This window comes from Notamacropus eugenii, chromosome 1 (genome assembly GCF_028372415.1).
Source record: "Notamacropus eugenii isolate mMacEug1 chromosome 1, mMacEug1.pri_v2, whole genome shotgun sequence".
NCBI classification, from domain to species: Eukaryota; Metazoa; Chordata; class Mammalia; order Diprotodontia; family Macropodidae; genus Notamacropus; species Notamacropus eugenii.
The window spans coordinates 523,755,634-523,777,648 of NC_092872.1; the positions used below are offsets into that span (position 1 = coordinate 523,755,634).

The window sequence follows — 22,015 nt, forward strand, 5'->3', positions numbered from 1 at the left end:
GGACACTAAAATCCAGAATTTATCATGCCTACATGAGGCTGCTTTTCATTTAAACTTGTTTAAGTCAGCTTGAATACATCATTTGAGCTTCTATAGTCAGTTACTGCCAGTTTCATTTCACGCAGCTTCTGCTGCCAGCCCAGGTAGGTAATTCTTTTAACTCTCCTGGTCACTGAGGAAATGAGGTCCTTTCTGTCTTGTTTTTAAGAATGCCTGGCTGTTAAACTTTGACCACATTGCCCTCCAGTTAGTTCTTTGACATCTTAAGTGGTGTTACTCCTCTGATCTCTGTGAGTTAGTCTTTTCTGAGTGCATAGCTTCTGATCATTTTCCTTGAGCCTTTCTTCCTTTTTCTTGACCCTGTGTCAGATCATTCTGTTTTCTCTTTTCCATTTTCTTTAGTATTTTGAAAATCTTGTTTCTCTAAAAGCTGTTATCTTTTGTCCTGTCTACCGTGTGAATCATTGACCTTCATGGGTGACATGGAAATTAATACAATGTGCTTCTTCATTCCAGTCACTTTACTGCAGACATTGGCATAGCTGTAGCCTACATTTATAAAGATATAAGATCACCTTTTGAGTTTGCACTAAAATAGGCTACAATTGAAACCATAATATGTTTTGAGAGTAGGCTGTTTTAACATAGGAGTAACAACATTTTATATCAGTCACATGCCTTAGTTGGTAGTCCGCATATTTTGTTCTTAAGGGAGGCCAAGGTGCAGATAATATTAGATTAAAATATCTGAGAAGCTGAGATTTGTTTCAGTCAGCAGGGCTTCAGCTGCCTCTCAGCTGGTGAGAGGACTCCCACTTACATAATATTAACATTTCTTTTTTGTCTTTTCTTCTAGATACCAACCTTGATTGACCGGATGTTGATGTCATCTACCACAAAGACTGGTGCAGCAGGAGCTGAGGCCTTGTCTCTCCTGCTTAAAAGACCCTGGGATCCTGCTGTAGGAGTGCTTTCTCACAACAAACCAGTAAGCTGGACAGCCAGTTACTTATTTTTAAAGTTTTATTGATGCCTTTTTATTTTGTTACACTGCAGTCATTTTCCATTAACCTTCCCTCTCATGGCCATCACTGTTTTGCTCAACCCTCTCTTGTAACAAATACAATAAAGAAAACTGACACAGCAGCTGCCCTGAGGACTTACTTTATCCTCTACAGAGCTCAGTTCTGTGGTAAGAAAATTAAAAAGTTTAGATTATAAACTTCAGGAATTGTGTCTATTTAATCTGCTTAGAATACCATCAGATACATTGTCCTTTTCTTAAGAAGGGGGAAAAATGGAGACCTTGAGACTTGAAAGGGCAAACAACTTTTATTTATCTGTGAATGAGTGGGATTCTTTCCTTTTAGAGCAAGCTCCCTGGATCTCCACTGATTCTCATTGCTTCCTCTGGTCCCTCGAGCTCCATGTTCCCTACCTCTCGAAGACACCGCTTTTGGCAGTCACAGCTCTCCTGCTTGGGCAAGGTATGTGCTGGAAATGGTGACCTTGCAAATAAGATCTTTGAAAAATAAAGCAAAACAGGGGAGGGAAGTGCAGCTTTGGTTTCATGTGGAAATAAAAATAGTACTAATGAAAGATAGTTGAGATTTAGGTTAGGATTTGTCTGGGCTTTGAGAAGAATTGAAGAAGGAACATCAAAACTTACCTTTGTATATAGTCTTTATTACTGTGGCACCCTCATCTTCTGTAGGTCATCCCAATTGCCACCCATCTCCTAAACAATGGGAGTGGAGTAGGAGTTCTTCAGTGTCTTGAGCACATGATTGGGGCTGTTCGAGGCAAAGTATTAGAGGTAAGAATATTCTCATCTTTGTGCTGTAGCACCATAGCAGGCGTTGGGTTGACTCTGTAACTGTCTAGGGGCTTGTCTTATTCTCTTTTCTCTCTTTTCTTTCTCAAAGATTCACAATCATTTCCCCCACAAACCTATCATCTTGATTGGCTGGAATACAGGAGCCTTGGTGGCTTGTCATGTAAGTAATTTCTCATCTTTTTTGAGTATCATTCTCTAAAAATTTGGGATGATTGACAATCCTAAGGTGGAAGCTTAACTCCAAATGTTTGTCTTTGGTATTGCCTATTGGGCAAATATACCCCAAATTAGGGGTATAGCAAAATTACTATCCAGTATAAATTTGAATATTGGATATACTAAAAAGTTTTACCCACAGGAATGTAAAATAAATGTAATACTGAAATATATTGTCTTTGAATTTGAACCCAGTATTTAGGCTGAATAAAGGATGTGATCCATCTTTTCTGTATCCTCTGATCTCAGAAGTAGTATAGAAGAGAAAAGGAAGTATTAAAAGAGTGTTCCAGAGAAAGGGAGAGTAATGGGGAGCCATATATTGGATTTAAAATTGAAAGGTTTTTTTTTACTTGAGGTAGAGAAATTTCTTTTGGAGTTCTCCTAATCTCTTTTACTAACTGGGGAAGAAGTGAGCAGGCCTAGAATCTATTCTGGGGAATTTGAAGGCTGTGGAATTTATAGCCTCAGTATTCTTCCGAGTTCACCTCAAGGCCAGGTTTTTCGGTTACATCACTTGTATTCCTTACTTAATTCAACAAACATAATATTAAGTACCTACTTTGTGAAAGATTATGCTCAATGATGTCATGACTGAAAGACATAGAGGTCAGAATGGTGTTTTGGAGGTTAGGACTAATTGGTAGATTGGGTTACTTTAAAGGATTCTTGGTTGGCCAAAGCGGCAGGATATGTATTCTTACATCAACAACTGAATTATTTTCAGGTATCGGTAATGGAATATGTCACTGCAGTTGTCTGCCTTGGCTTTCCTCTGCTTACAGTGGATGGGCCCAGAGGGGTAAGGATGGGATTGAGATTATGGACTGGTTATTAGAATGGGAATGGAAAGTCAGATATAGGCTCCCTCCTATGCTTCATTCAACTAAGGGAATTTTCCTACACCTAAGAAATTTCCTAGTCCGATCCCCTTTCCTGTGTGGATTTCCCAGAGGCATTTACTGAATGTGTGTTTGATTAATGTCTCCTAAAGATTTTTCTCTTGTCAGGATGTGGATGACCCTCTCCTGGATATGAAGACTCCAGTCCTCTTTGTCATTGGCCAGAACTCCCTACAGTGTCATACAGAGGCCATGGAGGACTTTCGGGAGAAAATTCGTGCTGATAACAGCATGGTGGTAGTTGGGGGAGCTGATGACAGTCTCAGGTGGGCACATTTGGGAAGTGTTTGCTGCTTCCTTTGGGACTGTAAAGAGTCATGCAAGAATAATTTAAAGTGAGGTGGAAGAAAATACCCTGCCAGTGTGGGCTTTCTGGGTCTCAGTTTCCTCATACATAAGGAGGAGGTTGGAGGCTAGGTGGCCCAGTGGATAGCGTGACAGACTTGGAGTCAGGAATCATGGCATTCCTGAGTTCAGATCTGGCCTCAGATACTTGATAGCTCTGTGACCCTGGGCAAGTCACTTAACCCTGTTTGCTTCAGTTTCCTCATCTGTAAGATGATCTGGAAAAGGAAATGGCAAACCACTCTAGAATCTTTTCCAGGAAAATTTCAAATGAGTCATGACTGAAAAAAGACTGAACAATGAAGGGGTGGAGGAGACACATTACTAAAGATTCCTTCTAGCTCTCAGTTCTGTGATGAATATATTAGGAAGCAGCATGGAGCTGTGAGTGGACAGAGCACTTAATTAGGAATTAGAAGTCTTGGGTTGGAGCTCCATTTTTTCCCCTACCACGTGTCATCATTTCACTGCTCTGAGTCTCAAACTCCTCCTCTGTTGGGTGTTGGCCTTGATGGTCTCAGAGGTCTCTTTCAGCTCTAGAATTTTGTGGGTCTTTTAGAGAAATTTGTCCAATTTTTTTTTTAACTTATGCTTCTTACTGTGCTCAGAAAATAAATCAACCCCTAAATCTGTGTTTTTCAGCAGAATTTTTTTTTTTAAATGAATGATGTCTTCATATAATTTCCTTCTTCCTTTCTCTTAGGATAAGCAAAGCAAAGAAGAAGTCTGAAGGCCTGACTCAGAGTATGGTGGACAGATGTGTCCAGGTAAATACAGTTGTTTTGCTCTTTTCTTTCTGCTACACTTGTCATATATTCTGGGGGTTGGTTCAGTAGAGGGGTCAAAAACTTCTTTATCTCACAGTACTAAGTTTTTTTCTTTTGGTGCTACTGAGAAATACAAGGCATAGTCAGGGGAAGAAGAAAGAAGAGAAGGCAAAAATAGCTTGAAGAGAAAGAAAAAATTTGAGGTGGATGAAAGTGGTAGAGTACTGTCAGTTTCAGGTACCCCTCAGGGGTCTTACTACTTGGTTTTAGTATTTATTTGTAGATTGACTAAGAAGACTGTGTCAGGCTTTGTATGGTAGGGAAAAGGTCAGCTCATTTTAATGTCAAAAGGAGGAGGGAGTTGATACTGGTTTGAAAATGTCCGTGAGATTGTAACCCAGGGGTGACACTGATTGGCACCAATAGGTAGTCATTTTCTGTTTGAACCAGGATGAGATTGCGGACTTTCTGACTGGTGTGCTCACTCGTGCTGAGGGTCACAGCAGCTCTGAGCCCCGAGATCTGGATGCTGAGAAGAAGAAGAAGCCTCGTGATTCAGCCCGCCGGGACTTAGCTTTTGAACTTCCTGAACGGGGAAGCCGGCCTACCTCTCCTGCTGCTAAGCTTCCTGCCTCACCTTCTGGTTCCGAGGTAATGCAGCTTAAGGATAATATGCTTGTATCTGGGGACATCTTGGGAAGGGAGCATGTTGGTAGAGCTTGTTGGTAAGTTTGGTTCTCAGCAAGGTGGAAAGTGGAAAGAACACTGGATTTGGAATTTGGGGACCTGGTTCAAGTCATGGCTTTACTACCTAGAGCCTGTATTATCTCGGGCAAGTTACTTAAACACTGAGACCTTAGTTTCCTCATTTATAAAGTGAAGGACTTGTATTTGTGACCTGTAGGTTCTTTTCTAGCTTAACTCTTAGCTCTTGAATCTCTTAATACTTCAGGTTTTAAATATTCAAAAGAAAATTCCTGTTTATGAGTTCAAGGAGTCTCATGAAATTTATTGCATCTGTCTTTATACCTATCTTTATACCCATATGTGGGTCAAGACCCACAGTTTAAGAAGTGCTGAAGAGGTTAAGAGTGGGAAAAATTTAAGAAGCGCTGCATAGTACCTAATACTATTACTTGTTGTTGAATTGAATTGTTGTAGTTCAGATGACAGGTTTTTCTTTATCTCTCTAACCCCATCCAGGATCTATCAAGTGTGTCTAGCAGCCCTACTTCTAGTCCCAAGACCAAAATGGCTACAGTGACCTCTGCCCCTAAGTCTAGTCAAATTGGCACTGCTCAGCTACTGAAGAGACATGTACAGCGGACAGAAGCGGTTTTGACGCATAAACAGGCTCAAGGTACAGATCCCAGGCCTAATGCCAAGTGGGTTTCCTTCCCATCTTTTTTTGTAGTTGTTCTTAGAACTTGGGTTTCTTAAATGATTGTTTTCCCTAACCTGAATGGAACATGATTTGGGGGAAATATCGGTGTGCTCTTACTTTTTCTTTTTAACATTTTAAAACTGGTTAAATATGAAGGGTAGTTCTTGAAATGAAGAGAAGTCAAAAAGGGACTGCCTGAAAGGGTGTGTGTGGAAAGCATGGAAGGATAGTCTTCCTTGCTTTGTCTTGTTAATGGCAGGGGTTTTGTGTGATGAACCTCATCTCTTTATTGTCAGCAGGGAAAGCCATTCCTTTTCCTTCCTTCCGACAGCTTCCCTGAGTCATTTCTTGTAGAAAGTGGTTTTCCAAAGGGTGACTCCTGGAGATGTTCAGATTCACTGGGCACTTCCTTTACTCTGTGACTTGAGAGTCATGATTTCCATGCTAAACCCAGTAGGGATTTCTGGTGGGAGGGATTTGTGACTGTCCTTACTTCATATTTGATTTGGGGAATTTTGAAACAAGAAGCTTTGATAATGTGAACCCTGCAAAGAATCAGTGAAGAGGAAAGGAGGAAAGTGTCAGAGAAGAAATTACTTAGGGGAAGCTAATAATTTTATGCTGATAATTTTGGCTTTGATTTTAGCCCAGATAGGGTCTGGTACTATGGGAATTGATTGTTTATCCAGAAACGTCTATTATGTTAAGCTTTCCCTGGGAGGTTGAGTGCCTGGAAATAGCAGGAGTTATTCCTGCTGTAACCTACTATAGTGAACTCAGACTGCCTGTCAAACAGAATTATCTTATCTGCTTATGTACTCTGTATTTCTTTATCTGGTGCTTAAGGGTCAGAACTCAAGCCCTAGATTCCTTCAGGGTAGTCTAGAAATATTACGCTAGCAAGGAACAAGAGAAAGCTGTGTATGTGCTAAAATGTATGGGAGAAAACGAATTCCCCAAGTTTGTGTGATAGTGTTTTTGTGCTCAGTATCTGCTTGGTGGCTTTGAAGTTGTACCTAAGTACCATTAAGTGGGTATTACATTTTGTTTTTCCAAAAGGAAAGATTGAGATGTTAGCTTTTACTCCCATTTAGACCATTGGATAGGGTGCAGCAATTCAGGGAAAGTTTAGAGATTTCTTGCTAATAGGCACACTGTTATGATATTGGTCAGTCAGGATATCAAGATGGGGTCTGGTTGGTCACATAAGTGAGATCAGTAACCTTAGAACTCCATTAGTGGTGGTTTCAGTCAGCAAGAGGTAAAGAGGAGACAACTTTAGGCCCCTTCCTGGCTCCTTCCCCTTCCTGTCTTCCTTGGCCGGCTATGATTCTGTAATTCTTTCTGATTCATTCCAGCGCAGTTTGCTGCTTTTCTGAAACAAAACATGCTGGTGAGGAAAACTCTTCCTCCCGGCACCTCCTCCTGTCTCTTTGGTGAGTATCTTTCTCTTGCTTGCCTATCTTTTGCTTTTTCTGCATCTGCTGTTCATCTTGCCTTTCACATACAATCTAGCATGATTCCTTGTTTTGTGCTTAATATTAAAGTTGAAATTGATTGAAGTTTTGTTCTAGCCTTTCCTCTCACTTGCCTTTTGTTGTGGGTCCCCTCTTAGTCCTATCTTTGTGCCCCTCTCTCCATCATCCTATTTCTCTCTCAGTATCTCAGTACCTTAGATTTGTCTCTGTGGAACCCTCTTGCCTTTGCCATTGTCATGTTGCATCTCTTTTATTTTTTCTTGTTCATTCTCCTTCTGTTGCTTTTTATTCTCAATTTCCTTTTTCCCTTTGTGTTCTCATTTTCTTACCTTTGTGTTCTCATTTTCTTACTTTATCTGCATGACCCTTTTTTGTCTGCAAGCCTTTGCATACATGGAAAAGCTTTTGTTTCTGTACTTTTCGTTTTGTTTCCGCTTTCCTGTTCCCATCATGGCCACTAAAGGAAGCAAACCATTTGCAGGCTTTCAGAGATTTAAAAAAAAAACCCCAAATTTTCCCTGTCTCTCCTCCACTCCTTCCCATTTGAGCTAATGCATCCAGATCTTGAATGATTCTTTTAGATCTGATTGTGCTGTGGTGGTGATCAGAAGGAAATGGTTGTGATTCCAAGCACCCCTTATAGGAGCAGCTGATAGTGTGCTTGAATTGGGAAGGGATGGGGTGGGACAGTCTCCTGAGAAGTTGGTAGTAAACGTAGAGGGATGAGTCAGTCTGTAGAGACCTATGTGAAGGGAACTTTGGTGAAAGGAGGATAAATCAGGCTTGGCCATCCTTGTAGTTGTTTGATTTGGATCTATTCACCAATCAGTGAAGAGAGGCTGGTTTGTATGCTAGAGAGAAGCAATCTCTGAAGAAGGTTGCACAGTGTGCTGTTAGCTCTGATCCCTTTGGAACACTAGCTTTGGAATACATTGAAACTTCTCCAGCCTGAGGACAGAAGAGAGCTGTTTTTTCAACAGTGGAATTCCTTTAGGTCTCCTACGTTTGACAAAAGAAACCTCACAATTTTAGAGGACTGGACAAAACTCAGTGTTTATGTGGAAATTTAACTTTTTGAGGAGGATAGCCTTCTCTTGTTGGGCAGGGCTAGTGACCATATGCTGTGTGATCCTCATATATATTGCCAGCCTTCCGCTGGTCCTGTTCATATCTCTGCTTTGTTGCACTTTCTCCAATGTTTAATATCCCCAAGGGAACTCTAGATTTGTGATTTGAGGGACCATTAGAATCGGAGAAGGATGGAACTGTTACAGAGGCTGGGAAATGCTATCTGTACCTATTAGAGAGTCTCCCTATCACTCTAATATTCTGCGATTGCTGGATCCAGCGGTGGTAGGGAGAAATTACTTCTTTCTTTTTCTTTCTGGACCTTCAGGGTTGAATTAGGGATGAGTAGGGATGTAGTCACATCATTCAGGACAGGACAGAGGTGTAGCATGGGGTTCTAGGATCAGGGTGCTACTCTGAGATAAAAATCTGAGATCTGAAGGCAGAGTTGACTGTAGTAAGCATCTTGAGTGCAAGGCCTTTTGGACATTTGAGTAATGTATATGTGTGTTGTACATGTTCGTGCACCTCTTTGAGGCAATGCCTGTTGGGCCTTTCTGGGTTAGAGGAGACCTCAAACTGATCTTCCTCGCCTTTCAGTTCCCATCTCATCAGATCAAGCCGAGGAAGCTGATAAAGAAGACCTTCGGGGCCAGCTGAAGCGTCAGCATCCTCCTAGTCCCCCTCCAGGCAGCAAAGCTTCCAAGCGAGCCAAAATCAAAGTGACCATTGTCTCTCATGGGGATGGAGCTAGTGGACCAACTCTCCCATCTCAAGGAGGAACCACAGAGGGCAAGTGTCTAGGGAAGCAGTTATTGCACTAATTGAACACTCACAGAGAGCACAGAGTGGCTCCTGCTTTGGGGTCTAGTCTTTATTCCATCTTACAAAAATCTTATAGTAGAAGCAGATGTTGGAGTATGTGCTGAAGAAACTAGGGGATGTCCATTGATTTGAGTTTGGAGTCAGAATGGACTTTTAGAGAAAATTGAACTTTTTAGAGAAAATTTAGTTTCACTCCCTCATTTTACTATTAAGGAAACTAAAGCCCAGAGAAGGAAATTTGCTAACTGCTAAATTAATATTCCTGAAGCACAAATTTCACTATGTTGCTCCCCTGCTCAAGAAGCTTCAATGACTGCCTTTTGCCTCTAAGATAAAATAGTAACTTTATTTGGTATTTAAAGCCCTTCAAAATCTGGGTCCAACCTATCTTTCTAGGCTTTACTTCCCCCTCACCCACTCTGTGTACCAGTTAAATTTTCTTGTTTGCCATTCCCATATGTGAAATGCCATTTCCTTTTTCTTCACCTTTGCTCAGGCTCTCTCCCATGCTCAGAATGTTCACTTTCTGCTTCTTAAAATTTTTTGTTTGCTTCAAGACATGGCTCAAGTCATCGCCTGTATGAAACTGTTTCCTCACCCCCCCCAGTTGTTAGTGTCCTCTTTCCACACCCCCACACCCCAAACTGCTTTGTATTTACTTTGTGCATATTTTGTATGTACTTGTTGCTTCCTTTAAGAGTCTAAGTTCGTTGAGGGCAGGGATTTTTCATTTTTGATTTTTTTTATCCCCAGTGCCTACTAGTGTCTGGCATAGGGTAGGTGCTTAATCATTGCTCTTTGAATTGAATTTACCCATGGTCATATAGTTAGTAAAGGGTGGAATTGGGACTTGAAACTAGGTCTTCTGACTCCTAGTCTAGAGCTCTTTATCAATAAACCATATCTCAATTTAGGGTGGGAATAGTGAGATCAGTCCAGGTTCCTTACATTTTCCCAGGGCTCTGTGATTTCGAGAGGTATAGGCAGAAGTACGCATGATCAAGTCAGTGTGCTGAGAAGCTGTTGTTGTGCAGTTTCAGGAGGAAAGCCTGTTACTGTGACTCGGGGGCAAGCTGCCGTAGGTGCCAAGGAGCTAACGGGGTTGCTCACCACAGCCAAGTGAGTCTGTCTAACTTTGTTTTCTTTTAATGTCATTTCTTTTGATCTCTTCCTGATAGATCACATAAATTATGGCGTTTGTCACTCGTTTGTTTTAGATTGCTTTCATGAGACATTTCCCTGTAGGGTAGGCCATTTTACATTTCAATCCATAAAAAGTGGAGGCACGTTTTGTTTGAAGATCCTAATTTTATTATCGTTACTCATATCCTTGTTCTAATGGCCTGGCCCTCAGAGGGAGATATAGAAGTCTCCCTTATACCTTACTGATTTCTGTACTTGGCTTCATGCCCTATTGGTAGAATTTGGTTTAGGATATTGTGGAATATATAGGATATAAGGAATTATGAAAAGTTGAGAGTCAGGAGGCCAGAGTTATATCTCTGCTTATCTTCCTTGTGCCTCACTTGACCCCTTTATTCTTCATTATCCCTGTAAGTCTGCCCTGCTGAAATTGGGGGCAGTTTTTGAACTCTTTTCCTGTCTCTCCAGATCAAGTGCAGCTTCTGAAGCAGTGTCAGCGAGCCCAGCTTCTTCCTCCATTATTCCCAACAGTACTGCTCCTAGTGCCTTCCACACTCTGCAGAGCCGCTTGGTGGCCAGTGGTGGTCACTGTGTGGCAGCCTCCCCTGGCAGCACACTCCCAGGTACTTTGTGTCCCACCTTGTTTTCCTGTGCTTTTTGTTTGCTGTTGGGTGGAGGGGATGGTGGTGGTTTTGTGTGGGAAGGATCTTTTTTGGCCTAACTTATAGGTTTGCATGATGCTGTCATTAGGAATTTGCCAAAGCTTCATTCATGACAAGGGAGTTTACCCAGCCTTATTTTTTACTCTGGGTAATCCCAGTCTATAATTGTGCTGTTGGTGGAATTTTGGGGGCTGCAGGTTCCATTCCATTTTTTAAAAAATTTTATTCATTTTGAACCTAAAAAGAAGAAACTTAAAAAAAACAAAACCCTGAACATTTCTGTGTACACAGCATAGCATAAAGAGAGGATTCAATACAGAACTATGAATTTTCATGTCATATTGTTTACTTTTAAAAAAACAACCATGTGATAAATACTACACATCATTTTCAAAGCTACCCTGCTTTTCTGTGCTTCTGAGTTTCCTTTTGTTCTCTGCTGTGTGCTTTATTTTCTCTCTCTCCCTACTGTGTTTTAGAGAAGGCTACCATTAGACACAAATATGTGTGTGTGTGTGTGTGTATACTTATACATGGATACACACACACACGTATATATAAAACCATGCTATACATCTCTATATCAGTTCTTTCTCTGGATATAGGTAGCATCTTTGTAGTTGATTTGAGTATAGTACTTAAAAATGATTGTCATTTAAAGTTGTTCTTAAAACAGTATTGCTGTTACTTTGTACAACGTTCTCTTGGTTCTGCTTATTTCACTCTTCATTATTTCATGCAACTCTGTGTTTTTCTAAATTCAACCAGATCATCATTTCTTAAAGCACAGTAGTATTCCATTGCAATTATATACCACAACTTGTTTAGTCATTCCCCAGTTGATGGGCATCGCTTCAATTTCCAGTTCTTTGCCACCACAAAGAGAGCTGCTATAAATATTTTATAACATATAAGTTCTTTTTCTTTTCCCTAATCACCTTGGGAAACAGATCTGAGAAGAGGTATTCCTGGGTCAAAGGGTATATACAATTGTATAACTTGTTGGGCACAATTTCAGATTGCTCTCCAGAATGGTTGGATTAGGTCACAATTCCACCAAGAGTGAATTAGTGTCCCAGTTTTTCCACATCCTCCAACATTTGTTGCTTTCCCCTTCTATCATTTTAGCCAGTCTGATAGTTGTAAGATAATATCTTAATCATTTCTATCATTCTATCAATCTGATAGTCGTAAGATAATATCTCAAAGTTGTTTTGATTTGCATTTCTCTAAGCGATAGTGATTTAGAGCATTTTTTCATATTGATTTCTTCATTGAAAAACTGCCTCTTCACATTCTTTGACCATTTATCAATTGGGGAGCGACTCATTCTTATAAATTTGACAGAGCTCTTTATGTATAACATTTGAGATATGAGACCTTTATCTGAGTCCATTCCCTTCTAAGAAACATTTTAGACTTAAGGAACGGTATCAGAGACATGACCCAATAAAATACTGGGTACTAGGAAGACCAAATATTTTCTTCCTTCCTCCTTAAAGAAGATCCATTTGTCTATACTAGGCATGGTTGTGCAAGGTGGGGAACCTGTAGCCTCGAGGCCACATGTGACCTTTTGACTGAGTCCAAGTTTTATAGAACACATCCTTTTATTAAGAGAACTTATTCTGTGAAGTTTGGATTCAAAGGGCTGCACTTGAGGATGTAGAGGGCTACATGTAGCCTCGAGGCTGCAGGTTCCCCACCAGTGGTTGTGACCTTGAGACATCGCTGTGGCCGTTAGAGCTTTTTCCCTCTTTCAAGCTGAGGTTGGTAGCAGAAAGTCTGTTGGCAAGGGTATGAATCAGGCTAGGGAGAGCCTTTATGAATTTAAAAGTCCTGTCTCATAAAATAGATTAGTTGGGAGAGTTTAGAGTGAGTATAATAATACAGAACCCCAACTTTTTTTTGCCATGTACCATATGAGGTTGGAGCAGCTAGGTGGTGCAGTCAATAGGGCACCAGTGCAGGAGTCAGGAGGACCTGAGTTCAAATCTCACATCAGACACTTGATGTTCATTAGCTGTGTGACTTTGGGCAAGTCACTTAACCCCAATTGCCTGATCCTGGGTCATCTCCAGTCATCCTGATGAATATCTGGTCACTGGATTCACATGACCCTGGAGGAGAAGTGAGGCTGTTGACCTGCACAGCCCTCTCTCACTCAAAACAAAGTCAAGTGCAAGTCATGTTACCATATGAGTCTTCAGAGAAAAGTAGGAAGATAGTTAAATACTAATCCTAAGTAAGGGTTCAAACCAGCAAACAATGATTGGCATGTTAGTTGATGATTAAAGGTGGGAAGCCTTCTATGGGCTAAAGTAAGAGTGGCTAAACCGTTGTATCAGAGGTGGTCCTTTCCTCCCAGGGTCTACATCTGCCAGCAGCCTCCTTCAGGGTCTCAGCTTCAGCCTGCAGGATATCAGCAGCAAAACTCCTACCCTCTCAGCTAGTGCTTCCCCAGGGCCAGCCACACAGGTAAGTGGTCAGCAGTCCAGAGGCCCCCGTCATACTGGGATGGGCTGATTAGGGAAGTGATTGTCACAGGCAAGTTGGGATTGGAGTCAATAATAGTAATAACAATAATAAACATTTATGTAGTACTTACTATGTGCCAAGCACTTTACAATTATTATTTTATTTGCTCCCACAATCCTGGGACTGTGAAACTATCAGTTTATTAGGGCTTGCCTTTGTCCATCCCCTCAACCCTCTGTGGTTCTTGAAAAGTCAAAGAATGTTATGAAATGACGTTGCTTTTTAATACCTGGGTTTATATGCCCACAGACCACCAGTGTGAAGTTGCCTACTCCTATGCAGAGCCTGGGTGCCATCACTACAGGCACTGGCACCATTGTTCGGACCATTCCTGTGGCCACCACCCTCTCCTCCTTGGGTGCCACTCCTGGTGGGAAGCCTACAGCCATCCACCAACTGCTGACCAATGGAGGCCTTGCCAAATTGGCCAGTAGCCTTCCTGGCCTGGCTCAGATTTCTAATCAAGCAGCAGGTGAGTCTCAGGAGGACTTGTGGGAATGGGAGATTGAGCAATCCCAGCTCTGTAGCCTGCCTGCTCATGTCAGAGGATTTTTGCATTGAATGGGAGCTTGGGCTAGATGATCTCTAAGGTTCCTTCTTTTGGTTCATCTTCTAAAGAGGTCATGAGACCACAGGCTGTTTACTGTTGCTTTCTGAACTTTGAGTAGTAGGCACAATTGAGTTGGATAGGTGGGTAGAAGGAAACTGATTGGAAAAAGTGATGGGAAGTGTTGGGAAGAGCCCGTTAAATATAGTAGATTTAATAATAACTTGGATCCTTTTTTTCCATAGGCTTGAAGGCCCCAACCACCATTACAGTAACTCTACGAGGCCAACCCAGCCGTGTCACCACACTGAGCCCAATGGGTACAGGAGCTGCCTCCCTAGAGGAGTCCACCTCTCAGGCTCTGCCTTCTACCCCACAGGTGAGTCTTGTTGGTGATAAAGGAGGTCCCATGTAGGTGGAGGGCATAGACCTACCTAATAATGCTTGTGGGATACTCTAGCCATCTATCTAATCCATCACTCAGCATCTATAGAAGAAGACATTGCTGAAAATATTCTTCCTTTTTTCAGTAGCATTGCAGGTCAGGAGTTTACAACAGATTTAGTCAATAATGCTCCTTTTTGGAGCATTATTGGAACACTTAGGGAAAAATATAAATGCCTCAAGTTAACAACCTTTTAAGTTAACTACCTTTTCCTGACTTACTGCATATTACACCCCTTCACAAACCCTAATTGGCCTTCTTGTTGTTCTTCACACATGGTATTCTATTTCCCAACTTTCTGTGAACTTCATTCTTTAGTTTCTTCTGTATTTACTACAGTTTCATTGCTTCTTGTTTCTTGCTTCTTCTGAGGATCATGTCCTTCTTTATTTGATCTGATCACTACTGTGAACTTTTGATGTGAAATTTTCCAGATTACAGGATGGAGTTCAGGAAGGCTATCAGTTGGTGGCACCAGGAAAGACTAGATTTTACTTTAGTCTTGAACACACTTGCTGGGAGCATGGCTAATATGGACACTGTCCATTATTGTGTACTGTGCCTGGTTTGATTATTAAATAAGCTTAGTGTGTGCTGCAAGTAGTTGGTGATTGTCAGATGACTTTAGAAGCTTTTCATAGGCATCACTCTTCTGAAATTCCTCTTTTGGAGGAGAAGTTGGCATAATGATTCCTACCTGGCATCAGTTATGGTAGAAAAGCAGCACTCTTCACCCTAAGACCGTCAATGAGAGGCCATTCTGGGAAATGTTAATGAACTGATATAGGGAGGGATTGTTGTGGACATGTAGAGTTTGAGATATCTGTGGGCTATCCATTTAGAAATATGCAATAAACAATAACAGTTCATGATATGTGACTAGAACTCAGTAGAAACTAGATCTGGATATATAGATCTGGGAGTCCTGCATAATGATGATAATTGAAACCATGGGAACTGACAATAGGATCAGGAGGAAGAGACAAGAGAAGAGGGCCCAGGATAGAGCCTTGGGTTGTGCATGTCATATGGATGTTGAGCCAGAAAAGGAGAAGAGTTGAACATAGGTGAATGGGTACCATTGTCAAAATTGAAGTCAGAAGGAGAGGAATGGTTTTAGGGGAAGAGATTAATTGTTTTTGTAAATTGAGTGATCCTGGAGTCAAGAGCTAAATTCATATCTGGCCTCAGGCACTTAACTAGCTCTGTGACCCTAGTAAACCACTTTAGTTAACCTAGTTAACCTCTTTCTTTGCTTCAGTTTCTTTTTTTGTAAAATGAGGATAATAATAGCACACCTACCTTCCTAGGGTTATTGTCAGGATCAAATGAGATAATTGTGAAGCACTTAGCACAATGCTTGGCACATAGTAAGCACTATATATGTGTTAGCTTAAAAAAAAAGTTTGAGAGACCATTGAATCACCAAGAAAGAGCTGTCCTAAGGGCAGATGATTCTTGGGAAACTATATTCATTCTGTGAGTTGGGCTGTTTTTTATCAAATCAGAGACTAAGTAGAGCCTATCTGAGAACTAAATCAGAGGAAGCTTAAGTTAGCAGAACTGTGCCATAATTACATGCCATGCCAGCTTGAGTCCCTTGTTTTCAGGGAGCTTTTCTGATGCTTTGGTGGGTTAGCTTACTGATGACCCAGCTTCACTCTTGCACAGAAAAACTGAACTGAACCTAATCCCCCGGCTGGCTTTGCAGCAGAGCTCTTTCTGTCACATATCCTGAACTTCACAAAATGTTGTAGGGAGGAGATGCTAAGGATTAGTAAGACCTGTGAGTGAAGAAAAGGATGTAGGTTCTGTTGGTACCCTTGATCTTTGTATCAGACCATTGTGGGCTTGTTTTCTAAGAATTTTAATTCCTGGTGACTTGTGAATACTTATGAACTTTGCTGCTTGCAGCCATGTGTAACTGGGATCTTGCATGTGGTAACTTTCTTCTGTATTGAGTAGTTAGTTTCAGTCATTGAGGGAAATGGGAAAAACTTTGCCTCAAGTAGGATGTGGGTTTTAGGAAGGGTCTTGTTGTAGGACTCTGACTGGACTAGATTTTTATACTGCCTCCAAAAATGAGAGTATATAACTGCTACCTTTAACTCCTGAATCTTCCACCTTACCCTTACTTTTCTTTCCTGATCTAGAACAAAGGCTCATTTATTTCAGTTGACTAAGTCTTGACTCTCTGCTTTCTTTCTTCCTCCTATAGCGATTGCCACCAGCTCCTTGAAGATCCCTGTGTGACATTTCCACTCTCATGGTCTGTGATGGCTGCCTTCCAACAAGCCTGCAGGCACACAGACTGCTTTGTGATGTTGCCTGCCTTCTTGAAGACTTCCTTTGAGACTGTCATCCTTGTTTGCCTGCTCAATCATCAAGGATAGGCATCTAAATCTTATAGAGCCACTCTTCAGTAAATGCAATACCATCCTCTGGGATCTGCAGGTTTTGGCCTCCAGGATACTCCCTTCTCCTCTTCTTTCTCTCCTCCCCTCCCCCCCATTCCCCTTTAATGCAACAGATAGCTATACCAATGGGGCTTGCACACTTTATAGGTATTATTACCACATGGGCTTAGAAACTCTGATTCTCCGAGAGGAAAAGAGTTCTTTCCCTTTAGTAGGGTTACCAAGGTCAAAACAAACAAAAGATTGACATCAGTAAGAAGCAGTGGCTTCCATGAAGAGGTAGATACCAGCCAAGCCAATCAGGTGACAGCCAGACTGGTAGTCAGCCCTCCCTATCAGCCATGACTGAACATGAGTGCAAATGTTGCATTTTTGAGGTTATTTAATAAAGCTATTTCTCTTTGAAGGGCTTTGTTGCCCTCTGTGGCAAGATTGGGAGGAGACTGTGTGTGTAAGAATTAGAGGAGAGAAAGCCTAGCCTCCTGACCCTACATATGGTCTTGAAGGCATGTTTTTCTTTGTGGTACCTTAGAATATAGGGCAATAAACCCAACACAGCTCTCTGATCTAGAAGTCAAACCAGGATCCCTAGACACCTGAAGACTCATTTTTAAACCTGTCATAATGAAGGTGATGAGGACTCAGTTGACATCAGAAGACCCTTCTGATTCAACCCATCTATCTGCTGAGTAAGCAGCTGCACCTGTGAGGTGAGGGTAGTGCCACCCAAGGCCTATTTCATTTAACTGTACATTGGACACTTCCAATAGGTAGAAGGCTAACAAGTCAGGAGGGATTTCAGAGGAAAAAGTAAATAATGGAACAGCCTAAGGGAGCAGTAGTAGGCAAGTTACCTAATATGATTTGTTCTTTGGCTTTGCATCCCATTCAACTTTTACTCAAGCATTGGTGTTTGTGTTGTGAGTTGTGGGAGACAGACTATTAAGCCTTAGGAATTATTAGGTCAAATGAATCAGAATAGGGATTGTTACCCATGTTTAACAAAAGGAGGAGAGAAAGCAAATTAATCTCTGCTACCTGGGTGCTGAGGAGTTTAGCCCAACATGACAAATTCTAAACACCTCACGAAGTGTGTGGGAGTCATGAATGCCATTCCTTCCTCTCATTTTCTGGGTGGTTGCTTTTTTTTTCTTATCTGGAAGTTGGAGATTATTAGCGCTGGAGATAGTTAAGTAGACAAGTGATGACTGTCAGGCCCAGCTCAATAAGGAGAAAGGTGTCTGGAGAAGTTTCAGGTTGTAAATGGAGACTACCTTCTTCCTAAATACTTGACCCTGGAAAGAGATTTAGGTTTGATGTGTTATCTCCTCTTCCTTTCCAACCTCCCTAACAGATTGAAGGGAACCCAGGAAGGGGAGGGAACCAGTCTTTTGATGCCTTAGTCAAGCAGCTGACCTAGTTATTTAGTGGCTGCAGGCAGCAGTGGTGGGGAAATTTACATCCATTGGTATAGTCTGCCAGGTAGAGGATGGTGCCTCTGTGACTGTTAGACAGAGCATGGTCAACTCCACTGCATTAGGGCTTTGCTTTTCCTTTAGAAAGGAGCCCTCCAGAACAGCTCTCAGTGGCATGGCACATGCAGAGGGTCTATTCTCTCTCAAGTTGCTGGGTAGCAAACGGGACCTGTAGTTTTACTGAAGTTTTGTTAACACTCTGGCTCACAGAGCTCTTCAGGTGTGCAGGTGATACGCTAAACTCCTGGTAGCACTGAAATGCTGAACTAGCAGAAGGCAAACTGTAGGAGCATTTGATGGAAGCAGGCAGAAATCCTCCATGGAGACAAGTATAAAGCAGGAGATTTAGGTGACAGTGGTCCAGACTATCTAGAATTGCTTTCTAAGCTAACTATCCATTCCTTTCATGACCCAGGAAAGATCTGCAAGTTGTTGAAGCATATTCCCTGATATAGTTAGCTCAGGGTACTACTGCAGCTGAAAAGTTTAATCAAATGATGAGCACCAGCCTGGACAATATAGAAAACAAAACATCATTCAGCACCTGTGCAAAACTGATTTGACTGTATATGGACAGTTATCTTCTGTGTTTCTTGTTGCCATAGCTTGAGAAACACATGACAAAACTAGAGAAGAGTATTATAGATGTGATATAAAAATTAGTGCTCTCCAGTTTGGAGAGCAAAGTTAAAAATATGGCAGTTGAAGTCTATAAAATTGTGAAGGGTGAATGTGAATTTGTACTCCAGAATTGTCAGAAGAGTAGAGTCCTTTTAAAGCTGGAATGGAGTGATTAAAAGCAAGTGACCTTTAGCACAACGCAGAGTTAAGCTTAAGGAATTTGTTACTGTCTATGAGTGGTCCTCGAATAGCTTAGGTAAATGCATGGAAGATAGGTCTGTTGTGTCATTAAAGAAAATAAGTGCTGTGGAGGTCCTCCCTCAACATTGAGAAGAGTATGTACCCTGGCTGGGAAATGGGGCTGACCTAATGTGGCAGTTCTTATGTTCTATTAACAATAAACTGTGGCGTGCTGCTAACTTAGTTTTTGAAATTATTTCATTTTTATCCTTATAGAAACCCTGTAGTTTAGGCCAGGTAGGTATTATTCCCTTTCACCAAAATATGATCACAGAATCTGATTGAGAAGAAACCTTAGAGGCCTTCTATACCAAAATTTTCCATCTCTAGTTTTTCCATCTTTGTAGTTAAAATGTATTATGCCCATAATTGTGTACAGTACACTACAATATGCTGGTTGTGCTTTGACCAGGGAAGAGTATAGGTATTCTAGATACTTCAGTATGGCCAAAGAAAACATTAACTCTTTTTATTGCCATTGCTCCCTGTTGACCCCTTTTGAACTTACAGTGTGGTAAACCTTCCAGACCTTTCAGAATGACTGTTGTCTAGTAGCACTTTCCGTCTCCAGTACTACTAAAGTTTTTTTTTTCCAGCTCTGTATTACTATTATTCATAAAGCTCTTGGTAATACAGTATAGTAATTTCCTGAGACCATTGTCTTGTTCAACAGCAGAGGGTGCTTTTGTGTTACTGTAGAAATGAGTTAAATATTCTTAAGAGGAATCAGAGTGAGGAGGCTAATGGGATTTTGGGGAATATTCAGACTTTATGGATGAGCAAGAGACATGTCGTCAGACCTGCTCCAAGTTGTAGAAATGCCAAATGATGGAACTTGAATTTAAGACTAACTCTTTCAGAATATTAATTCTTAAACTAGACAGAGTATCAGCTGCTGAGCTACCTCCTGGTGAAGATACCATACCTGTTCCCTAGGCCTTTATTTGGAGGAGGGAGTGGTAGTGAGGATGAATAAGGTGAATTCAATCTAAGAATCTGAGGTGGGCTAAGCATTGCTTTTATCTGTGCTTTTAAACAGTACGTATCTAGATAGGACTAATTTCTCACATTTTTCCTTCAAAGTTGTACTTGCAGGCTTTTGAACTAAATTTCATGAAGGAGCTCTTCCATCTTACCCCAATGATACCTTTAATTTTCCTTGAGTGAAGATGAAGACTCTCAGATTTGGCAAAAGCCTTGATTCTCTGGGAAAGCGGGAAGGAGAGAATTTGGGAAGGGGCGGAGCGGGATACAAAATGGAAATAGATGTGCTTTGGTACCCTTCAACCTTCAGAGTCCTCCAGCTAACCCAAAGTCCCTCTCCTCCTCCTTCACTCTCATCTGCCTGTTTGCCTTTTTTTCTTCAGGCCTTCATGCATCAGAATTATTTGATACACCTTTTTTTTACTCCTCAGTTCCACTTCTTTCAAAACTTCCATAGTAGTAGATGTTTCGACAATCCGATTAAATTTTAAGAAGCCTACAGGACTCTAAATGTTATTATTTTGTTTAATCACAGGTTCCCAGTAGCATGATTATGAATTAATATGTGATTTTCCTGCTCTTGTATTCAGTCCTTTACATTATTGTTTTTAATGTCTTATTGAAAAGATAATTGTTTGTATTTTAGTGATCTTCCATCTATTACCCCACTGCTTCAGAAACCTTATAGATGAGGGATTTTCTTATGCTATTTATCATACTCGTTTAGGAAATATCTTGCTGAGCTTGCTATGTACAAGGCGCTGTGCAAGGGGTGGTGGAGAATGCAGAGGTGAATAGGATGAAGTCCCTGCCCTTGTGAAACATCTAGCCATTCATATACATTCTGGCATGAGCTTACAAGGAGATTTGTAATTCAAGCCCTTGTTTTTGGAAAGCTTTCTTAGTGGGAGGGAATTTCATTCCAAATTCTTTTACTACAAGACAGAATGTTAAAGGGCAATAAGAGAAGCCACATGCTATGTTGGTTCACAGGACTGAGAGACCACTTCCAATTGGGTTCTGAGAAGCCCATGTGAAGGAAGGACCTTTTGAGTTGGGTCTTGAAGGGTAGGTAAGTATTGGGCAGCCAGGTTTGTGGAACCTGCTTTGGAAGGAGGGAAACAATTCCATCTCACCATGACCTGAGAGGACACCAACTTGAAACCTAATCCTTGGGCTTGTTGATAATCTACCTGAGCTCATTCCTCAATTATTATCAAACTCACGTGCTGTCATACACTCTAGTGATTCTAACTTACAGTTGTTATTGTTCAAACTTCATTCTGTCCCCCATTACCTAGTCCCTTATGCCCATCACCCTCAATGCAACCCCTGTCATGTCCCACTGTGAAGCTATCCACCCTTTTCGCTGTGCCCTTCAGAATGCCTGCTCCATAAGTAACATTTGTTTTCTAATCAATCCATTATCCTCACCACAGATGATTTTCCAAATTTTTTTCCTCTCTCTTCAAACCTCCCATAGCTCTCTCTTCCACTCCTTCCCCTCACCTGAGAACTTGGCATAATATTTTACTGAAAAAATTGAGATCATTTGTTGAGAGTTTACCAATCGTATTTATCCTTAGTAGCCTCATGATAGTTGGGACTCAAGTAATCTGGGCTTGATGAATTTGTAAAAGGATCTAATTCCCTTTGTCATCTTGGATATAAATTGGTGTTGTCCATAACTATCATGGGCTACTCAGAATCAGCCTGCAGTTCTCAGAAGATCTGTTTTCCAAAGATAATTATGTAGGCTGTTTTATTTCTTAGGATCCCAGGGACTTGGGTAGTGGCGAGACACGTTCATATTTCCTTGTGCATGTAATTGTAAGTTATCAGTAAACTCCATAGTTTAGATTAAAGCTGTGTGAAACAAGCCCATTTTTTGAAATCCTAGGCTAGACCAGGAAGGTCTAGCCTAGGAGAGTAGTTTTCAGAGTTTCCCCTGAGCTACCAGGTTTTATCATTGGACTAAGCTGGTTCTTGCTCAGGCATACTTTCTCACTCCAGCCTTCCAGCCATTTTAACTTTTTGATCAACTTAGTGTCATATCTTCCTTATTAGACTTAAGTTTCTCGTGGGCAGGAACTATACCATTTTTCATTTTTTTTCTAATCC

General features: G+C 41.2%; 1 protein-coding gene across 11 annotated transcripts in view; it reads left to right on the forward strand.

The window, feature by feature from the left end:
* The window catches only part of KANSL3 (KAT8 regulatory NSL complex subunit 3), a 37,605-nt gene extending 18,516 nt beyond the window's left edge, over positions 1 to 19,089 (forward strand). For 6 of the 11 annotated variants that reach the window (XM_072633810.1, XM_072633815.1, XM_072633816.1 and 3 more), the window contains 17 exons: positions 857 to 988; positions 1,371 to 1,487; positions 1,715 to 1,816; positions 1,926 to 1,997; positions 2,781 to 2,855; positions 3,064 to 3,221; positions 4,004 to 4,067; positions 4,518 to 4,718; positions 5,271 to 5,427; positions 6,810 to 6,887; positions 8,598 to 8,789; positions 9,857 to 9,941; positions 10,434 to 10,588; positions 12,996 to 13,105; positions 13,415 to 13,637; positions 13,958 to 14,091; positions 16,376 to 19,089. In XM_072633810.1, coding sequence (XP_072489911.1) covers positions 857 to 988; positions 1,371 to 1,487; positions 1,715 to 1,816; positions 1,926 to 1,997; positions 2,781 to 2,855; positions 3,064 to 3,221; positions 4,004 to 4,067; positions 4,518 to 4,718; positions 5,271 to 5,427; positions 6,810 to 6,887; positions 8,598 to 8,789; positions 9,857 to 9,941; positions 10,434 to 10,588; positions 12,996 to 13,105; positions 13,415 to 13,637; positions 13,958 to 14,091; positions 16,376 to 16,396 — 2,076 coding nt within the window. In that variant the 3' untranslated portion in view covers positions 16,397 to 19,089. The remainder of the gene's footprint in view (positions 1 to 856; positions 989 to 1,370; positions 1,488 to 1,714; positions 1,817 to 1,925; positions 1,998 to 2,780; positions 2,856 to 3,063; positions 3,222 to 4,003; positions 4,068 to 4,517; positions 4,719 to 5,270; positions 5,428 to 6,809; positions 6,888 to 8,597; positions 8,790 to 9,856; positions 9,942 to 10,433; positions 10,589 to 12,995; positions 13,106 to 13,414; positions 13,638 to 13,957; positions 14,092 to 16,375) is intronic. The other 5 variants (XM_072633813.1, XM_072633819.1, XM_072633818.1 and 2 more) reach the window with 1 other exon arrangement.
* Positions 19,090 to 22,015: the final 2,926 nt, after the last annotated feature.